General features: G+C 47.4%; 1 protein-coding gene across 3 annotated transcripts in view; it reads left to right on the top strand.

Moving 5' to 3' along the window:
* Positions 1-13,930, top strand: part of LOC310869363 (growth arrest-specific protein 7-like) — a 47,429-nt gene that overhangs the window by 31,895 nt on the left and 1,604 nt on the right. For all 3 annotated transcript variants that reach the window (XM_083780064.1, XM_083780066.1, XM_083780065.1), the window contains 3 exons: positions 1,728-1,851; positions 6,561-6,640; positions 6,727-6,825. In XM_083780064.1, coding sequence (XP_083636190.1) covers positions 1,728-1,851; positions 6,561-6,640; positions 6,727-6,825 — 303 coding nt within the window. The remainder of the gene's footprint in view (positions 1-1,727; positions 1,852-6,560; positions 6,641-6,726; positions 6,826-13,930) is intronic.

Here is a 13,930-nt window from a genome sequence, read left to right as displayed (position 1 = left end):
TCAACACTATTACTTAATTCAGTATTATTATTATTATTATTATCATCATTATTTTATATTTATTAATTCATGTTTTATTATTTAGCTATTTAAAACCGTTAAATAGAATCTGTATTGATGGGATGATATGACAATTTATCTTGCGACCCAGCAGCCATGTATGCAGAACACACATTATGCACACAATTGCTTTCATGACCTGACGAAGATGTAACCGAAACGTTGTCGCTTTTTACCTGCACCCTGTTAATAAAGTAAGGGCCTGAATTGTCTGAGCTGCTCCAGTGCCTCCATCTCTTATGATACATGTCCTGCTTCTGAGATGCACCAGACTGGCCTGCCATAGGCTAGAGGCTGCCTCTGAGATGCACCAGACTGGCCTGCCATAGGCTAGAGGCTGCCTCTGAGATGCACCAGACTGGCCTGCCATAGGCTAGAGGCGCGGTTGGAACTCCCTTCTGCACACATTTGCTTGTTTGTTATGTCAACTGTGATTTGGTGCAAAAAAGAAAACGGGGTTGATGTTGGTACTGTCTGTCTGTCTGTCTGTCTGTCTGTCTGTCTGTCTGTCTGTCTGTCTGTCTGTCTGTCTGTCTGTCTGTCTGTCTGTCTGTCTGTCTGTGCGTGCGTGCGCATCTTACTCTTCCTCCGTTAGCAGAGGTACCTGGATACATAATTAACTGAAGCCTAGTTAAAATGCTGTTTAAAATATTAATAGTGAGGGCATTAACAGATGTTTCCTCCTCCCACAGTTTGATTACCTCTAAATCTTGCACACACTCATTTGCAAGGAGCCAGATGGCACAAGAGAATGATTTGAACAATTGTATGTCGAGTTATCCAATTAAAAATAAGGTTAATCATGCTTCATTTACACATTATTCATGCTGCATCATTAAGGCCTATTCATAGTCTGGATTTTCGGTGGTAAGGTGACCACCGCTCCGGTGGTGAGCTGACCACCGGAGCTGAAATAACGTTGAGCGGTGGTGAGTAAAAACAGAGAGAAGGGCTGGAGCGGTGGCGGTGGTTTGCTCTTCACCGCGGCTCGTGACGTCATGTTGTAGTTCGGTGGTCAACCCACCACCTGTAAATCCAGACTATGTATGAGCCTTTAGCCTATCGGCATTTTTCAATGGTGGGACCACCTTTTTGTGACACCCATGTTATGAATCACTACTTACTACTTATTCTTCCTCCATTGTGTACTGTAATATCTCCTAATATTCTCCTAATTAAAAGTTTGTTGCTCCAAATTTCTGCTATTCTAGGAAGGATTACAGTAAGTGACCCCAACGCGGAGCTTATAGCGAGACTCCACATCCCACTGTTTTATTTAAGTTGGCATCTGTTGAAGAAGAGATTTGGTGGGTTTATAGATAATTGCTAAGTTTGCCTTTCAAACATTGTTAACACACTATATGACCTTGGTGAGTTCGTTCACCGCAGGATGTAGAAGCATCCCGCGAGCATCGCAAGAGAGATTAAAACATTAGACTGGGTTTGAAGAGTGGATATAGCTAGTCAATGTAAAGGGCTGTAATGACTGTAGTTTGATGTGGGAACAGTAAATCTGTGGATTATGCTCATTGTCTCTGTGTGTGTGTGTGTGTGTGTGTGTGTGTGTGTGTGTGTGTGTGTGTGTGTGTGTGTGTGTGTGTGTGTGTGTGTGTGTGTGTGTGTGTGTGCGTGTGTGCGTGTGCGTGTGCGTGCGCGTGCGTGCATAGAGTCGCAAAGCCCTGGCAGATAGACAGAAGGATCTGGAGGTGAAGACCCAGCAGTTGGAGATCAAACTCAGCAACAAGACAGAAGAGGACATAAAGAAGGCGCGACGGAAATCTACACAAGCAGGTCAGAGTATACCGGGTTATATGACTTCATCTTATAACTATAAATGCTCCACGTCTCTGTACGTGTGTGTGTGTGTGTGTATATACGTGCGTCTGTAATCCACGCAACTCGAAAGCCGACTTCAAATTCGACACACGCGTTCCACGCCGGCATAATAATAATACAACTTTATTTGTATAGCACCTTTCATGACATGAAATGCAGCTCAAAGTGCTTTACAGAACAATGGAGAATAAAAGAAAAGCAAGGCAACGACAACGGCAGTAATGCAATACAAAATATAAAACAAAATATAAAAAATAAAAGATCAATTAAAAGAAATGTTGTAGAAGTGGGTCTTGAGCTGAGCTTTAAAAATGTCTACAGAGGCTGCCTGACGAAGGTACAGTGGGAGCTTGTTCCATGCCGACGGCCCGTAGAAGCAAAAAGCTGCTTCCCCGTATTTTTTTGTTGCCATTTTTTTAGGCAAACAATTTACAATTTACAATTTAGGCATTTAGCAGACGCTCTTAATCCAGAGCGACTTACATTAAGCAAGAACAAAAAGCATGGGAATACATCACAAAAAAGCATTTATCATGAAACATGCGTAAGCTAAGAAAGTAACAGTGGAATATCTATATTATGAGACTATACATATAAACTATATATATATACTACTATGCTATACATATGTACTATGGCGTGCTATGACTATATACAATGCAATTATAGTGCTGTCTACATAACATGCTATAAGTCTGTATCAAATGCTATCTAAGGCAAAGCGAGCAGGCCAGCAGTGGAAGACCTTAGGGGGCGGTTTGGGACATATTTAGGCAGGCAGTCATGTAGGTAGGAAGGTGCGAGACCATTGAGAGCTTTATAGACAAGTAAAATTATTTTAAAATCAATCCTAAAAACAACCGGAAGCCAGTGCAGTGATGCCAAAACTGGAGTAATATGTTCTCTCATCTTAGTTCTAGTTAAAACTCTGGCTGCTGCATTTTGGACAAGTTGTAGGGAGGGAGTAGGGAGCATAGGGAGTGCGGTGTCCGGTGTCGAGTCCGACGGATAGCCGGTTGTCCAGAACCAGCACAAAAGCCTCTGCCCGGACTCTGGACTTGAGCACCCCTATATCTCCATATATGGAGCTGGCCTGTTCTGACATCACAATAATAAATAATAATAATAATATATGGGCATAAAAGGAACACAGACATAATAACTGGGTGTGGCAAGCATTTCCAACTTGCATCGTTCCAAGTAGGCCAGTGCCCAACAGGCACTGCTCTAGTAACTAACGAAATAAGTTAAATAACGTAAACTAAAATTGAAAATACATTTTAGGACTTTTTTCTTGCCCTTTGCCTTTATATTACAATAAAGAAACTGCAATGCCTGTAACCAAAATAAAACATGAATATAACTGTGCCATTAATGATGGATCACTGTGAAGAAAAGGCCCCGTATCCACCAAGGAGGTCAATAGATAGACTATAGATTTATATTAGAGCTTATAAAAAGCTTTAAAGCCGTCCAACTAATGTATAATCCTAGGCTAGCCTAGTGGTGATGATTAGACATCATAAGTGCACTTGGAGCCGTGTGCATTTTTAGGTGTGCATTATTAACCCTAAAATGGGGTTTATGGATGGAGGCAACACATTACCTTTTCCTTTCAAACGCTGTCCATTCTCTCCGCATGCTGCTGGGTCTCTCAATAAATAAATCCTGTATTGTTGAGCGGCTAGCTTTCATTTAGCATAAGCCACCTCAGGGGGCTCTTCTTTTTTTTTATTGCTCCAAATTGCCAGCTATTGTTGTGCTGTGCTACTGTTGTGTAAAGTTGGGGTGGTGTTTTGAGGCAGAGCCAGGAAGCAGAGTGCACAGCGAAGAGGGAATCTCTCCTTGGCAGCACACAGACAGTTCAACGGAGCTCTCCAGTGGTCCTGGCTCCAGCCAGCATTTTCAACACGCAATCATCTGTTTTCAACTCTGGCGATGAAAAGGACCCCTACCCCACATTCCTTGGAGCCAATCTTTTGGTTTAGGTGAATAATAGCGGTGCTATCAATGGGAGACTATTCTATTCATCAGCCATTCATTCTCAGAAACTTGCCAGCTTGCGTTACTTCCTCTCCCATAGAATGACAGAAAGGAACGAGGCTGTAGACGGAGCAGAGCCGAAAGCAGAGAGAGCACCAGCAGGCGGTATAGCTTCTGACACTGACTGAGGGTTTAAAAGGACTTCACTGTTAAGACATCCATGCAGACATGGGCATGCTGAAGAGCTCAATGGTTGGATAGCAACAACATTTCACAATTCTCTGACAGTATCAAAATTAAGTTTGAAACCAATCTTGTCTTGAGCACCTTAGAGGGAATGTAGGAAACACCTTGACACATAAGACCATAGGTCGCATATTACTATGAACACCTGCAAAACCTGTCGATCCGTCACCCTGGACACTCAAGACACTGCCCCCGCTGCCACCCTTAGATCTCCATATATGGAGCTGACCTGTTCTGACATTCCATATGTTGATCTGACCTCATCAATGCCTGTATACTCAAGACACGCTACATATATGGCCAGACCTCATCAAACCTTGTACACTCAAGACACTTCCCCCGCTGCCACCCTTAGATCTCCATCTCCACTGTACCTTCGTCAGGCAGCCTCTGTAGACATTTTTAAAGCTCAGCTCAAGACCCACTTCTACAACATTGCTTTTAATTGATCATTTATTTTTTATTTTTTTGTTATTCATGTCCTCACTGTATTGCATTACTGCTTGTTTTTTTAATGTCGTTGCCTTGCTTTTCTTTTATTCGCCATTGTTCTGTAAAGCACTTTGAGCTGCATTTCATGTCATGAAAGGTGCTATACAAATAAAGTTTTATTATTATTATTATATATGGAACTGACCTGTTCTGACATTCCTTTTGTTGATCTGACCTTATCAAACCCTGTACACTCAAGACGTGCTCCATATATGAACCGGTACATAAGTCATTCCATATGTTGATCTTCCCCTCCCCCCCATATACCAAAAGCGCTCTCCCAGCAGTCTTCTGTCACCCAGGCGGATAAAGGGTGAGGTCGCTTCTCGCCCTTACTGGTTATTACTTATTAAGACTGTGTAACACTATGGACAAGGGTATAGTTTCCCTCTTCTATTGGTGGGCGTACAGTAAACACTGTGTGATGTTTCCACTCAGTAGATTAGTCACAGTTCACAGCAGTGGTCAATATCTCATTGGACACAGTCAAGTGATGTTCTGTCAATGATCACATTCACCTTCTTCCTGGCTGAAGCAAACAGGGGCTTGAGGTGCACAGCTTCCAAACCCTAATACATTTATTTTATGTTTTACTATGTCACACTATAATATATCCAGGACAACCTTGAAAAATTAGACCTGTTATTTATTTATTTATCTATTTATTTATTTATTGTATCCCAATGAGACTTTGTTATTGGTTAACTGAGGACTGCAGATGGATAAGGCCAAATACCAGTCTAAGACTAAGGAGATGAGTGTCTGTATTTTAGTGCCCTCTGCTGGCCAGGATTGAGTCACCATTATCAACCCACATATAGCCACACGAGATTGATTAGTTGGTAGTTTCTCAGCAAGGATTTACAAATGGAGATTTAAATATTTTGGGAGGTGGAGATTACTTACAGTAACTTACTGTTACTATACAATAATCTGATGATTACTTGAGAGACTAATGCTAGAATTCATCGTATGGATTAATGTAATTTGAACAAGACTGAGAAATGTACAGATTGAGATAATATATCACACTAGTTGTGGAGGAGTGTTTTCTTTTTGACTGTATAGTATTGACTGGAGAAACTGCTGTGCGAGCAGAGTACTAGCAGCCATAACCTGATCCATATTGTGGTTCATTATCCATTGTGTGTACAGTGTGTACAGTGTAGCGGTGCATTCATGTGCACTGCTGTTGTTGATCAGGGCCATTGCTTGGTGGAGGAATCCGTCCATGTGACTTGTGGCCCTGGTGGGGCGGGAAACCCTTTTGGTGTTTTAAACATTATGTTATAATTTAGCCATTGAAAAATAGCAGATCTACAAGCTCATAGCGCGCCACCGAGTGGCGCGCTACGAGCTTGTAGGTCTGCTATTTTTTTTTAATCGTGAAAATATTTATTTCAGAAAACTGGAGGATTTAGAAGATTTTTCTTTTTTAATTTGAGGTTAAACCCTGAATGGGTTAAATTGGACAATATTTCTCTGAAGGGGAAGCTATAAAAATGTCAGTGATGATTGTTACTGCCTGCTTGCTGCACGTAGAATTTCCGACGGGTGGGTCATGTGTGGCACAGCTGATAGTAAAACGTAAAAACATCTGACTGTACTTACAGTTGCTTTTATTTTGCATGTCTACAAGTGTAGGGAAACTGTAAAAAACTGAAATCCCGCACATTGTCTTCACTTACAGAATTTTATTTAGACCTATTTAGACCTTGGTTGGGCATGTCTACCAGTAAAATCGGATCCAGTCCAACCCAGTGGTCTCTGGAAAGAGAACTTTAAACATGATGATTATGAACTGTATGAAGTCCATTTTTTACCGTAGTTGCTTTTTTGCTAAATATGACCAATATTGATCATTGTACTGGACGGATTCCTCTCGAATGTTGACCGTGTGTTTGCCATTCCGTCATTCGTTGTTGGTCTCTGTATTTCTCCAGGTGATGACCTGATGCGCTGTGTGGATCTGTATAACCAAACCCAATCCAAGTGGTTTGAGGAAATGGTGACTACTAACATGGTAAGCTGGATTCACTTGAGACTACAAACTAAATAAGTGCCGATAATGTCTACACAACTTCTGACTTTCGTCCCTCTGTCCTTCAGGAGCTAGAGAAACTGGAGGTGGACCGGATCGAGTGGATTCAGCAACATCTACGGCAGTATACAACTCTGAGGCACGAAACCGACATGTTCAACCAAAGTGTGAGTATTATGTTGCTTTTGTGTATTTTGCTTCGTATTCAATTCAATTAACGTTTATTATAGTTCAAAATCAATCAAGTTGTCTCAAGACACTTTACATGTAGACCAAGAATGCAGACATTTCCTAGCCTGGTTTTGTTAAGTATTCGTTCACGAAATACTTCACTCTATGGGATGTTTCCCTTTGCGGATCAAAAGGGCAGAAACTTCATTCATGAACTCCCACAGCGCATATGCTCCTAAAATATGCCCTGTGGGTTTAAGAGCGATGACGTAGATGCCCTGCTTCTCGAAGCATCTAGGCTGCGTCTACGTCACAGCGCGCTCATTCGCTTTTCCTCTGCCGAGCTGAAAGGACAGACTTCTGTTACTGAGTCAAGTGTTTAGGGCAATTTATACCTTAAAAATCGGACAAGAGTGCAACTCGAGTACCGTGAGGTTCCCTGATACTTGGACTTTTCTTCCGACAGAATCTTTTTCAAAAACTCTGCAGAAACAAAGCTCCTAGACGGTTCGTAAGTTCTATTACCAGAACATTTCGAAAAGACCGCCAATTCAGATATAGAGGGGTAACAACTAGCTTACAGCTGGCGCCGCTTAGCGGTTAGCTTAGCAAGGCGCTACCTTCTATTTTGCTATCTTTCTCGTTCGAGGCTAGAAGCCCGCTACGGTTAACATAGTTTCAGTCTCACGAAGGTGCTACCTTTTCTAGCGAGCTAGCTCGCTCTCGTAGTGTTACTCACTAGCTTAGCGCTAGCATAGCACCTTCAACGTTAAACTAGCTGGTGTTTTACTGGGCCTGTAAGCCAGTTTTCGCTAGTCTAGTTTTTCACCTAGAGACTATACGATAAGCTACCTGGTGCTTTACGAGGCCGGTAAGCCCGTTTTTCGCTAGCCTAGCTTTCACCTAAGCTACACGGCCTGGAAGCCCGTAGCAAATTAGCTTTCTTCACGTTCGTGGCCACGAAGCCCTTTCACAAAGTTAGCTAATTCCTGGTCCCCCTCTCGACGGAAAACTACGAGCTACAAGCATGTATTCCCCGGTGAGAGAGACCCCCGCCGCAGCTAGACGCCGCCGAAGAGGCATCACTCCCGAGCCACAGAAGAGGTGCACTGTGGCGGGATGCGGCAACAAGATGTCCGGCACCGACAGACACGAAGTATGTCTGTACTGCCTCGGCGTGGATCATGCACGCAACGCCCTTCTCGATCTCGACGACCTATTTGGTTGCGAAAAATGCAGAAGGATGGACTTCACCCACCTACGAGGTAGGCTGAGGCGCGTCGATGAGTTCTACAAAAAGTACACACTCGACGAGCACGAGCACTATGGACCGAGGCAGAAGTTGGACTATACCCCAGCTTCGCCTCGCACAGCCAGAGGCTCCACTCAAGAGCGAGAGCGGCCTATACCGGCCCCTCGTAGCCGTGCTACAGCTACGGTCTCCTCCCAGGCAGCGGCAGACAGGGCCACCGCAGCCCGCTACGAAGCTGACGGAGCTAGACCTAAGAGCGGCTCTCGCCCTCTGATACCTCGTCAAGTGAGTACACCAGCAACCGGGCCTCGCGGCCGCGAGATCCCGGCTACCATGGAGGAGCGCTCCGCCAGACCGATAGCAAAGCCTCGTCTTCGCACTGCGGTCTCTACTACCATGGCAGCCCGCCTAGAAGCCTCTCCACCACGCAGCAAGGCCCCCACTAAGGACTGGGCTGACGCTGAAGAGGGGGAAATCGACTACGACGAACTCCCCTCCTTCCAGGAGAGAGACTGCGAGCGCTATGAAGTCGTAGACGAGGGCAACTACCAGAACGACTCGTCAGAGGCAGACGAGTACACTCGCCTCCCTTTCCAGGACAGTGAAGACGACGAGGTAGAGGAATTTCCTCCCCCCGTCGACAGACAGGTAACACCCCCACCTCAGCCTCGCGCTGCTCTCCCCAAGGATAATTCAACCTTGATGGAGATCTACAAAAGGGCTGCTATCCGCTGTGACCACGCCTGGGAGGAGATCCCCAGCGAGAAGGTGAAGTGGGATGGACGCAGCGATGAGTACGTCCCCCCTCCTGTACCAAAGAAGCAGGCCATTCCTCAGGCCTCAGGCCTTGAGACCTTGCTCAGCAAAGCCTGGACCAACCCTATAGTCAAGGTAGAGGCCATCCACCGCCGTGGCAAAAGGGCGGCCACTGAAATGAAGGACATGGAGAAGCTGAACCTTCTCAAGATGCCCTCCATGGACAGAGCCATGGCCTCGTACCTGGCTAACCCCCAAGCCCCAACTGTGATCCCACAGGACAAAGAACCAGTCTTCTCCAGTGTGGCCGACAAAGAAGGGTCTAAGATCAACAGGTGGCTGTATGACCACATGACCTTCGTCGCCAGGGGACTCAACGCAGGATCCATGAAGGCTCTCCTGCTGAAAATGGGCAACATATCCACCCCAGAAAACCTGGCTGAGATGCGCCGCCTGGTACACGAGCTGGCCCAGCTCCAATATGATGTCACCAAGCACACTGGAGCAGCTCTGGTGTCCTCCATCCTCCAGGAGCGGATGAGGTGGGTGAACCTCGCCCCTCTCCCCGATTCTGTGAAGAGGGACATGGTGGGGAGGGACATATCACACGAGAGCCTCTTCCATGGGGTTCTCGAAGACATGTCGGTCTCCATCCAGCAGGCAGAGACCTCCACCAAGACGATGAAGGCTCTCCAGCCACTGGCTGCCAAGGCTCCACCGGGCCGCGGCAGGGGCAAGCGTGCCCCATGGAAGCCCAGGACGTCCAGCAAGGACCCACCCGGGCCCCCGAGGGACTACTCCGGAGACAGACAGCGTCAACCGCAGGGTCCACGCACCGACCGTCGCCGCTCCCCCCCGCCCTACAAGCCCAGAGGAGGAGCGTCCAGGGGCCGAGGCGCTGGGAAGCGGAAGTGACCCGCATGGCAGGTCCCAGAGGGGGGTCCTAGCCTCACCCCCCCGATTTCTCCCACAGAGTTCGAGGCCGGAGGCAGTGGTCACGGACCTCGCCTCCGAGCCGGCGTCAAAGCGCTTGAGGACGAGTGTGCAGACTGCCACGGGCAGCAGTGTACACACGTACCAAAATGTTGTTATGTGCAATTCACAAAGTGTCAATGTTTTTGCTTTAATAAAGTGTCAAAAAACAAAAAAAACACAAAAAACAACACAACGAACTCTGAAGGGCACAAGCCCAGCCATGGGAGAGATAACCCATACTGTAACAGCACAAGCTGTTACAGGCAGGGACCACCACGCCAAAATATTTCTTCACTACCCGAAGAATCCACTAGAGGGAGACACTCCACACAAGGTGAGTTTTCCCCTAGGCAAACCGTCTCAAGGTACCCACAGGCCACAGAGAGACACCACTATACAGGCGGGTTTCCCCCCACACACGGGGAACCCCCTGTCACGTCATCTGTCAAAGTGGCGAGAGTGCGGAGCATCATCATGGATCATGCGCACTATAGCGACCGGATACAGGCTCCAGTTCGTGTCGAAACCGCCCACCTTCGAGAGGATCTTATTCTCTCAAGCGAGGGGACAGGAAGCAGGCATTTTACAAGAGGAAATCAGATCCCTCCTGCAAAAAGGTGCCATCACAGAGGTTTCTCACAACCAGGCAATGAACGGGTTTTACTCCCGTTACTTCCTGGTGAAAAAGAAGGGGGGGGGGCTCCGACCCATATTGGATCTCAGAGCTCTCAACCGCTATCTGAAAACCTTCCGCTTCAAAATGTTGACGCCACCAGTCCTACTGCGATCAATCCGCAGAGGGGACTGGTTCACGTCAATAGACTTACAGGACGCATACTTTCACGTTCCAATATACCCACCGCACAGAAAATTTCTGCGCTTCGGGTTCGAGGGGAAAGTATACGAAAACAGACGGATCCTTTCAGAAGGAGTCCCCATGGGGAGACCTCTGATCAGGAAAGTGGTCACCACAGACGCAAGCATGACAGGCTGGGGAGCCACGCTGGAGGGTGCCACAACCAGGGGGGTGTGGTCAGAGCACCTACGCTCCTCCCACATCAACTATTTGGAACTGATGGCGGTTTTCCTCGCTCTGAGGCAATTCGAACCGCTCATACAGGGTTGTCACGTGCTGGTGAGAACAGACAACACAACGACGATGTGTTACATAAACAAACAAGGCGGTCTCAGGTCCCCCCGTCTTCATCAGTTAGCTCGAGAGCTCATTCTATGGAGCGACTCTCGGCTTCTGTCCATCACAGCATGTCACGTCCCCGGTATTCTGAACACAGGAGCAGACCTGCTGTCCAGAGGACCTCTCCGCTACTCAGACTGGTCTCTACACCCACAGGTGGTCACACAGATCTGGAGCAAGTACGGGACACCCGAAGTGGACCTATTCGCCACAGAAGGGAACACGACGTGCCCCCTCTTCTTCTCGATAGAGGGGCCATCGACGCTGGGACTAGACGCCCTGTCACACCGATGGCCCAAAGGCCTACTCTACGCATTTCCCCCACTGACCCTCATTCCCCCCACTCTGGACAGAGTGAGGACTCAGGGTCTGACAATGCTACTAGTAGCCCCAGCCTGGGGGGTCTGGAGGTCGGAGATAACTCACCTCCTCTACGACCAACCTTGGCAACTCCCTCTACGAGTGGATCTCCTCACTCAAGCAGGTCGGGAGATTTTTCACCCTCGCCCCCAGGACCTAGACCTATGGGTTTGGCCCGTGAGAGGGTGATGTTGTCCGACGTAGGCCTCCCTCCGAATGTCATAGCCACAATTCAGAGGGCAAGGGCTCCATCAACAAGGGCCCGCTATGATACGGCATGGCACGTCTTTGAGCAGTGGTGCTCAACACGGCCTACTCAAGTGGTCCCCTACCGAGCGTCAGTAGTGGACATTTTGACTTTCCTACAAGAGTTCCTAGACAGGGGACTAGGTCTCTCCTCGGTCAAAAACAACTTGGCAGCAATCTCAGTCTGCCATGTGGGGTTTGAAAACGAGACGGTATGGAAACACCCCCTAGTTAGGCAGTTCGTTAAGGGCGTACGAAGGGAACACAGGATCAACAGATCCCTGGTCCCCTCCTGGGATCTAACCCTAGTCCTGGAGGCCTTAACCAAGGATCCCTTCGAACCACTGACGACAGTTAGTTTGAAGAACCTGACACTGAAGGTAGCCCTCCTAGTTGCCTTGACAACTGCTAAAAGGGTCAGCGACCTACACGCCCTCTCGACCTCGCCAGAGTGCATGAGGTTCGATGACAGGTCAACCAAGGTCACTATCAAGCCCAACCCAGCCTTCATCCCCAAGAACGCTCTCTCCGTGCGCGTTCCAGTGGACCTACAGGCTTTCCACCCCCCTCCTTTTGCTTCTAATGAAGACAGGAGGTTAAACTGTCTCTGTCCAGTGAGAGCTTTACGAGCATACGTGGACAGGACGGCCCCCTTCAGGATAGGGAATCAACTATTCGTATCCTGGGGTACCAGGACCAAAGGAAAGCCTGTCACAACGGTCAGCATCTCCAATTGGATAGTGCAGACCATCCGCCTGGCTTATACTAGTCAGGGAGTGGAGCCCCCACAGGCGCTGAGGGCTCACTCCACAAGAGGCATGGCAGCATCCTGGGCACTCTGTAAGGGTGTCCCAATCCAAGAGGTCTGTACCGCAGCGAGCTGGTCCTCTCCCTCAACATTTGCCACATACTATAACCTAGACGTGGCAGCGCCCTCTGTGGCGCACGCAGTGTTGGGGGCTGCCGCACCACAATGGACCTGTTAGGCCATTAAACCATGTGTAATCACATAAGTCTAGATGCCCTGGATATACCAGGCCTACATGAAGCATCTACACTGAGAATGTATATCAGCCCGAGGCTACTACCATTCTCCACCGGGACCGGGCTATCAACCAGAGGTTGCCCAGCCCTCATTAGGTTACTTTATATAGCCCTGAACACACTTGACTATTTCAAGACACGGGAGTTCATAAGGTCCCATAGAGTGAAGTATTTCGTGAACGAATACTTAACAAAACGAAGAGGTTTCTTTAGAAACCAAGGTTTTGTAAGTAGAGTGAGCGAAATACTTCACTCGAAACACCCTTCTGTCTTGGCCCGGCAGAAGGAAAAGTGTTCGAATGAGCGCGCTGTGACGTAGACGCAGCCTAGATGCTTCGAGAAGCAGGGCATCTACGTCATCGCTCTTAAACCCACAGGGCATATTTTAGGAGCATATGCGCTGTGGGAGTTCATGAATGAAGTTTCTGCCCTTTTGCTCCGCAAAGGGAAACATCCCATAGAGTGAAGTATTTCGCTCACTCTACTTACAAAACCTTGGTTTCTAAAGAAACCTCTTCGTTTCCAACCCATAGACCCCGCCCACTCCACTGAGCGCACTGATTCTTTCAAGAGCTGGAGGCTCAGATTCTGACAATCAGGCTAGACATTTCCCCCAGAGCAAAGTATTTGGCAACAGTGGCAACTTCTGGCAAGGACAGTGGGCTTTTTCACCTTTATAGAGGTATATGAATGCATAAAGTGAGTGGCAGTCATTTAATGCAATCCGATTTTCTGTTTGGATGGCCAGAAAGTAGTTTTTTGCCACTCAGTAGGCATTCCTGCATAACTTCTGGGTATGATGGTGATTTCACGCGCATACCCTCTATTGATAGGACAGTGAAGAGACACAGGAGAGTGACATGCAGCAAATCCGACCACCAGGCTCGGGAATTGAACCCGGGACACAATGTTAGGCGTCAAAGCCTATGTGGTACATAAGATCACAGGGTTGTACCGCAACAAGCTTTCCTTCTGGCTGACTGACAAGCCTCATGGAGATGACTGTCTGATTGCCTAATACCTAATTATGACGTGATCTTTTCATGGAACTGGCTCTATGCACGCCATGAAAATGTTTTCCATCGCTCCAATGGTTGTAGTGATTTATTTGACTCCTGGGTGTGTCTGTGTCATATTGATAACTGCACGGAAACATTACAAAGACATGTGCAGGGAAATGGCCCAGGAAATATCCAACAGTTCATGGCAATGCAAAATAACATACAGTATACAGTACCTGCAAGCAGTCAGGCAGGTAATTGGATAGATAGAG

This window comes from Protomyctophum parallelum (assembly GCF_964188405.1).
Source record: "Protomyctophum parallelum genome assembly, chromosome: 13".
Lineage (NCBI taxonomy): Eukaryota > Metazoa > Chordata > Actinopteri > Myctophiformes > Myctophidae > Protomyctophum > Protomyctophum parallelum.
Note: the sequence above shows the minus strand (reverse complement) of the source record. Positions and strands in the feature narration are given on the sequence as shown.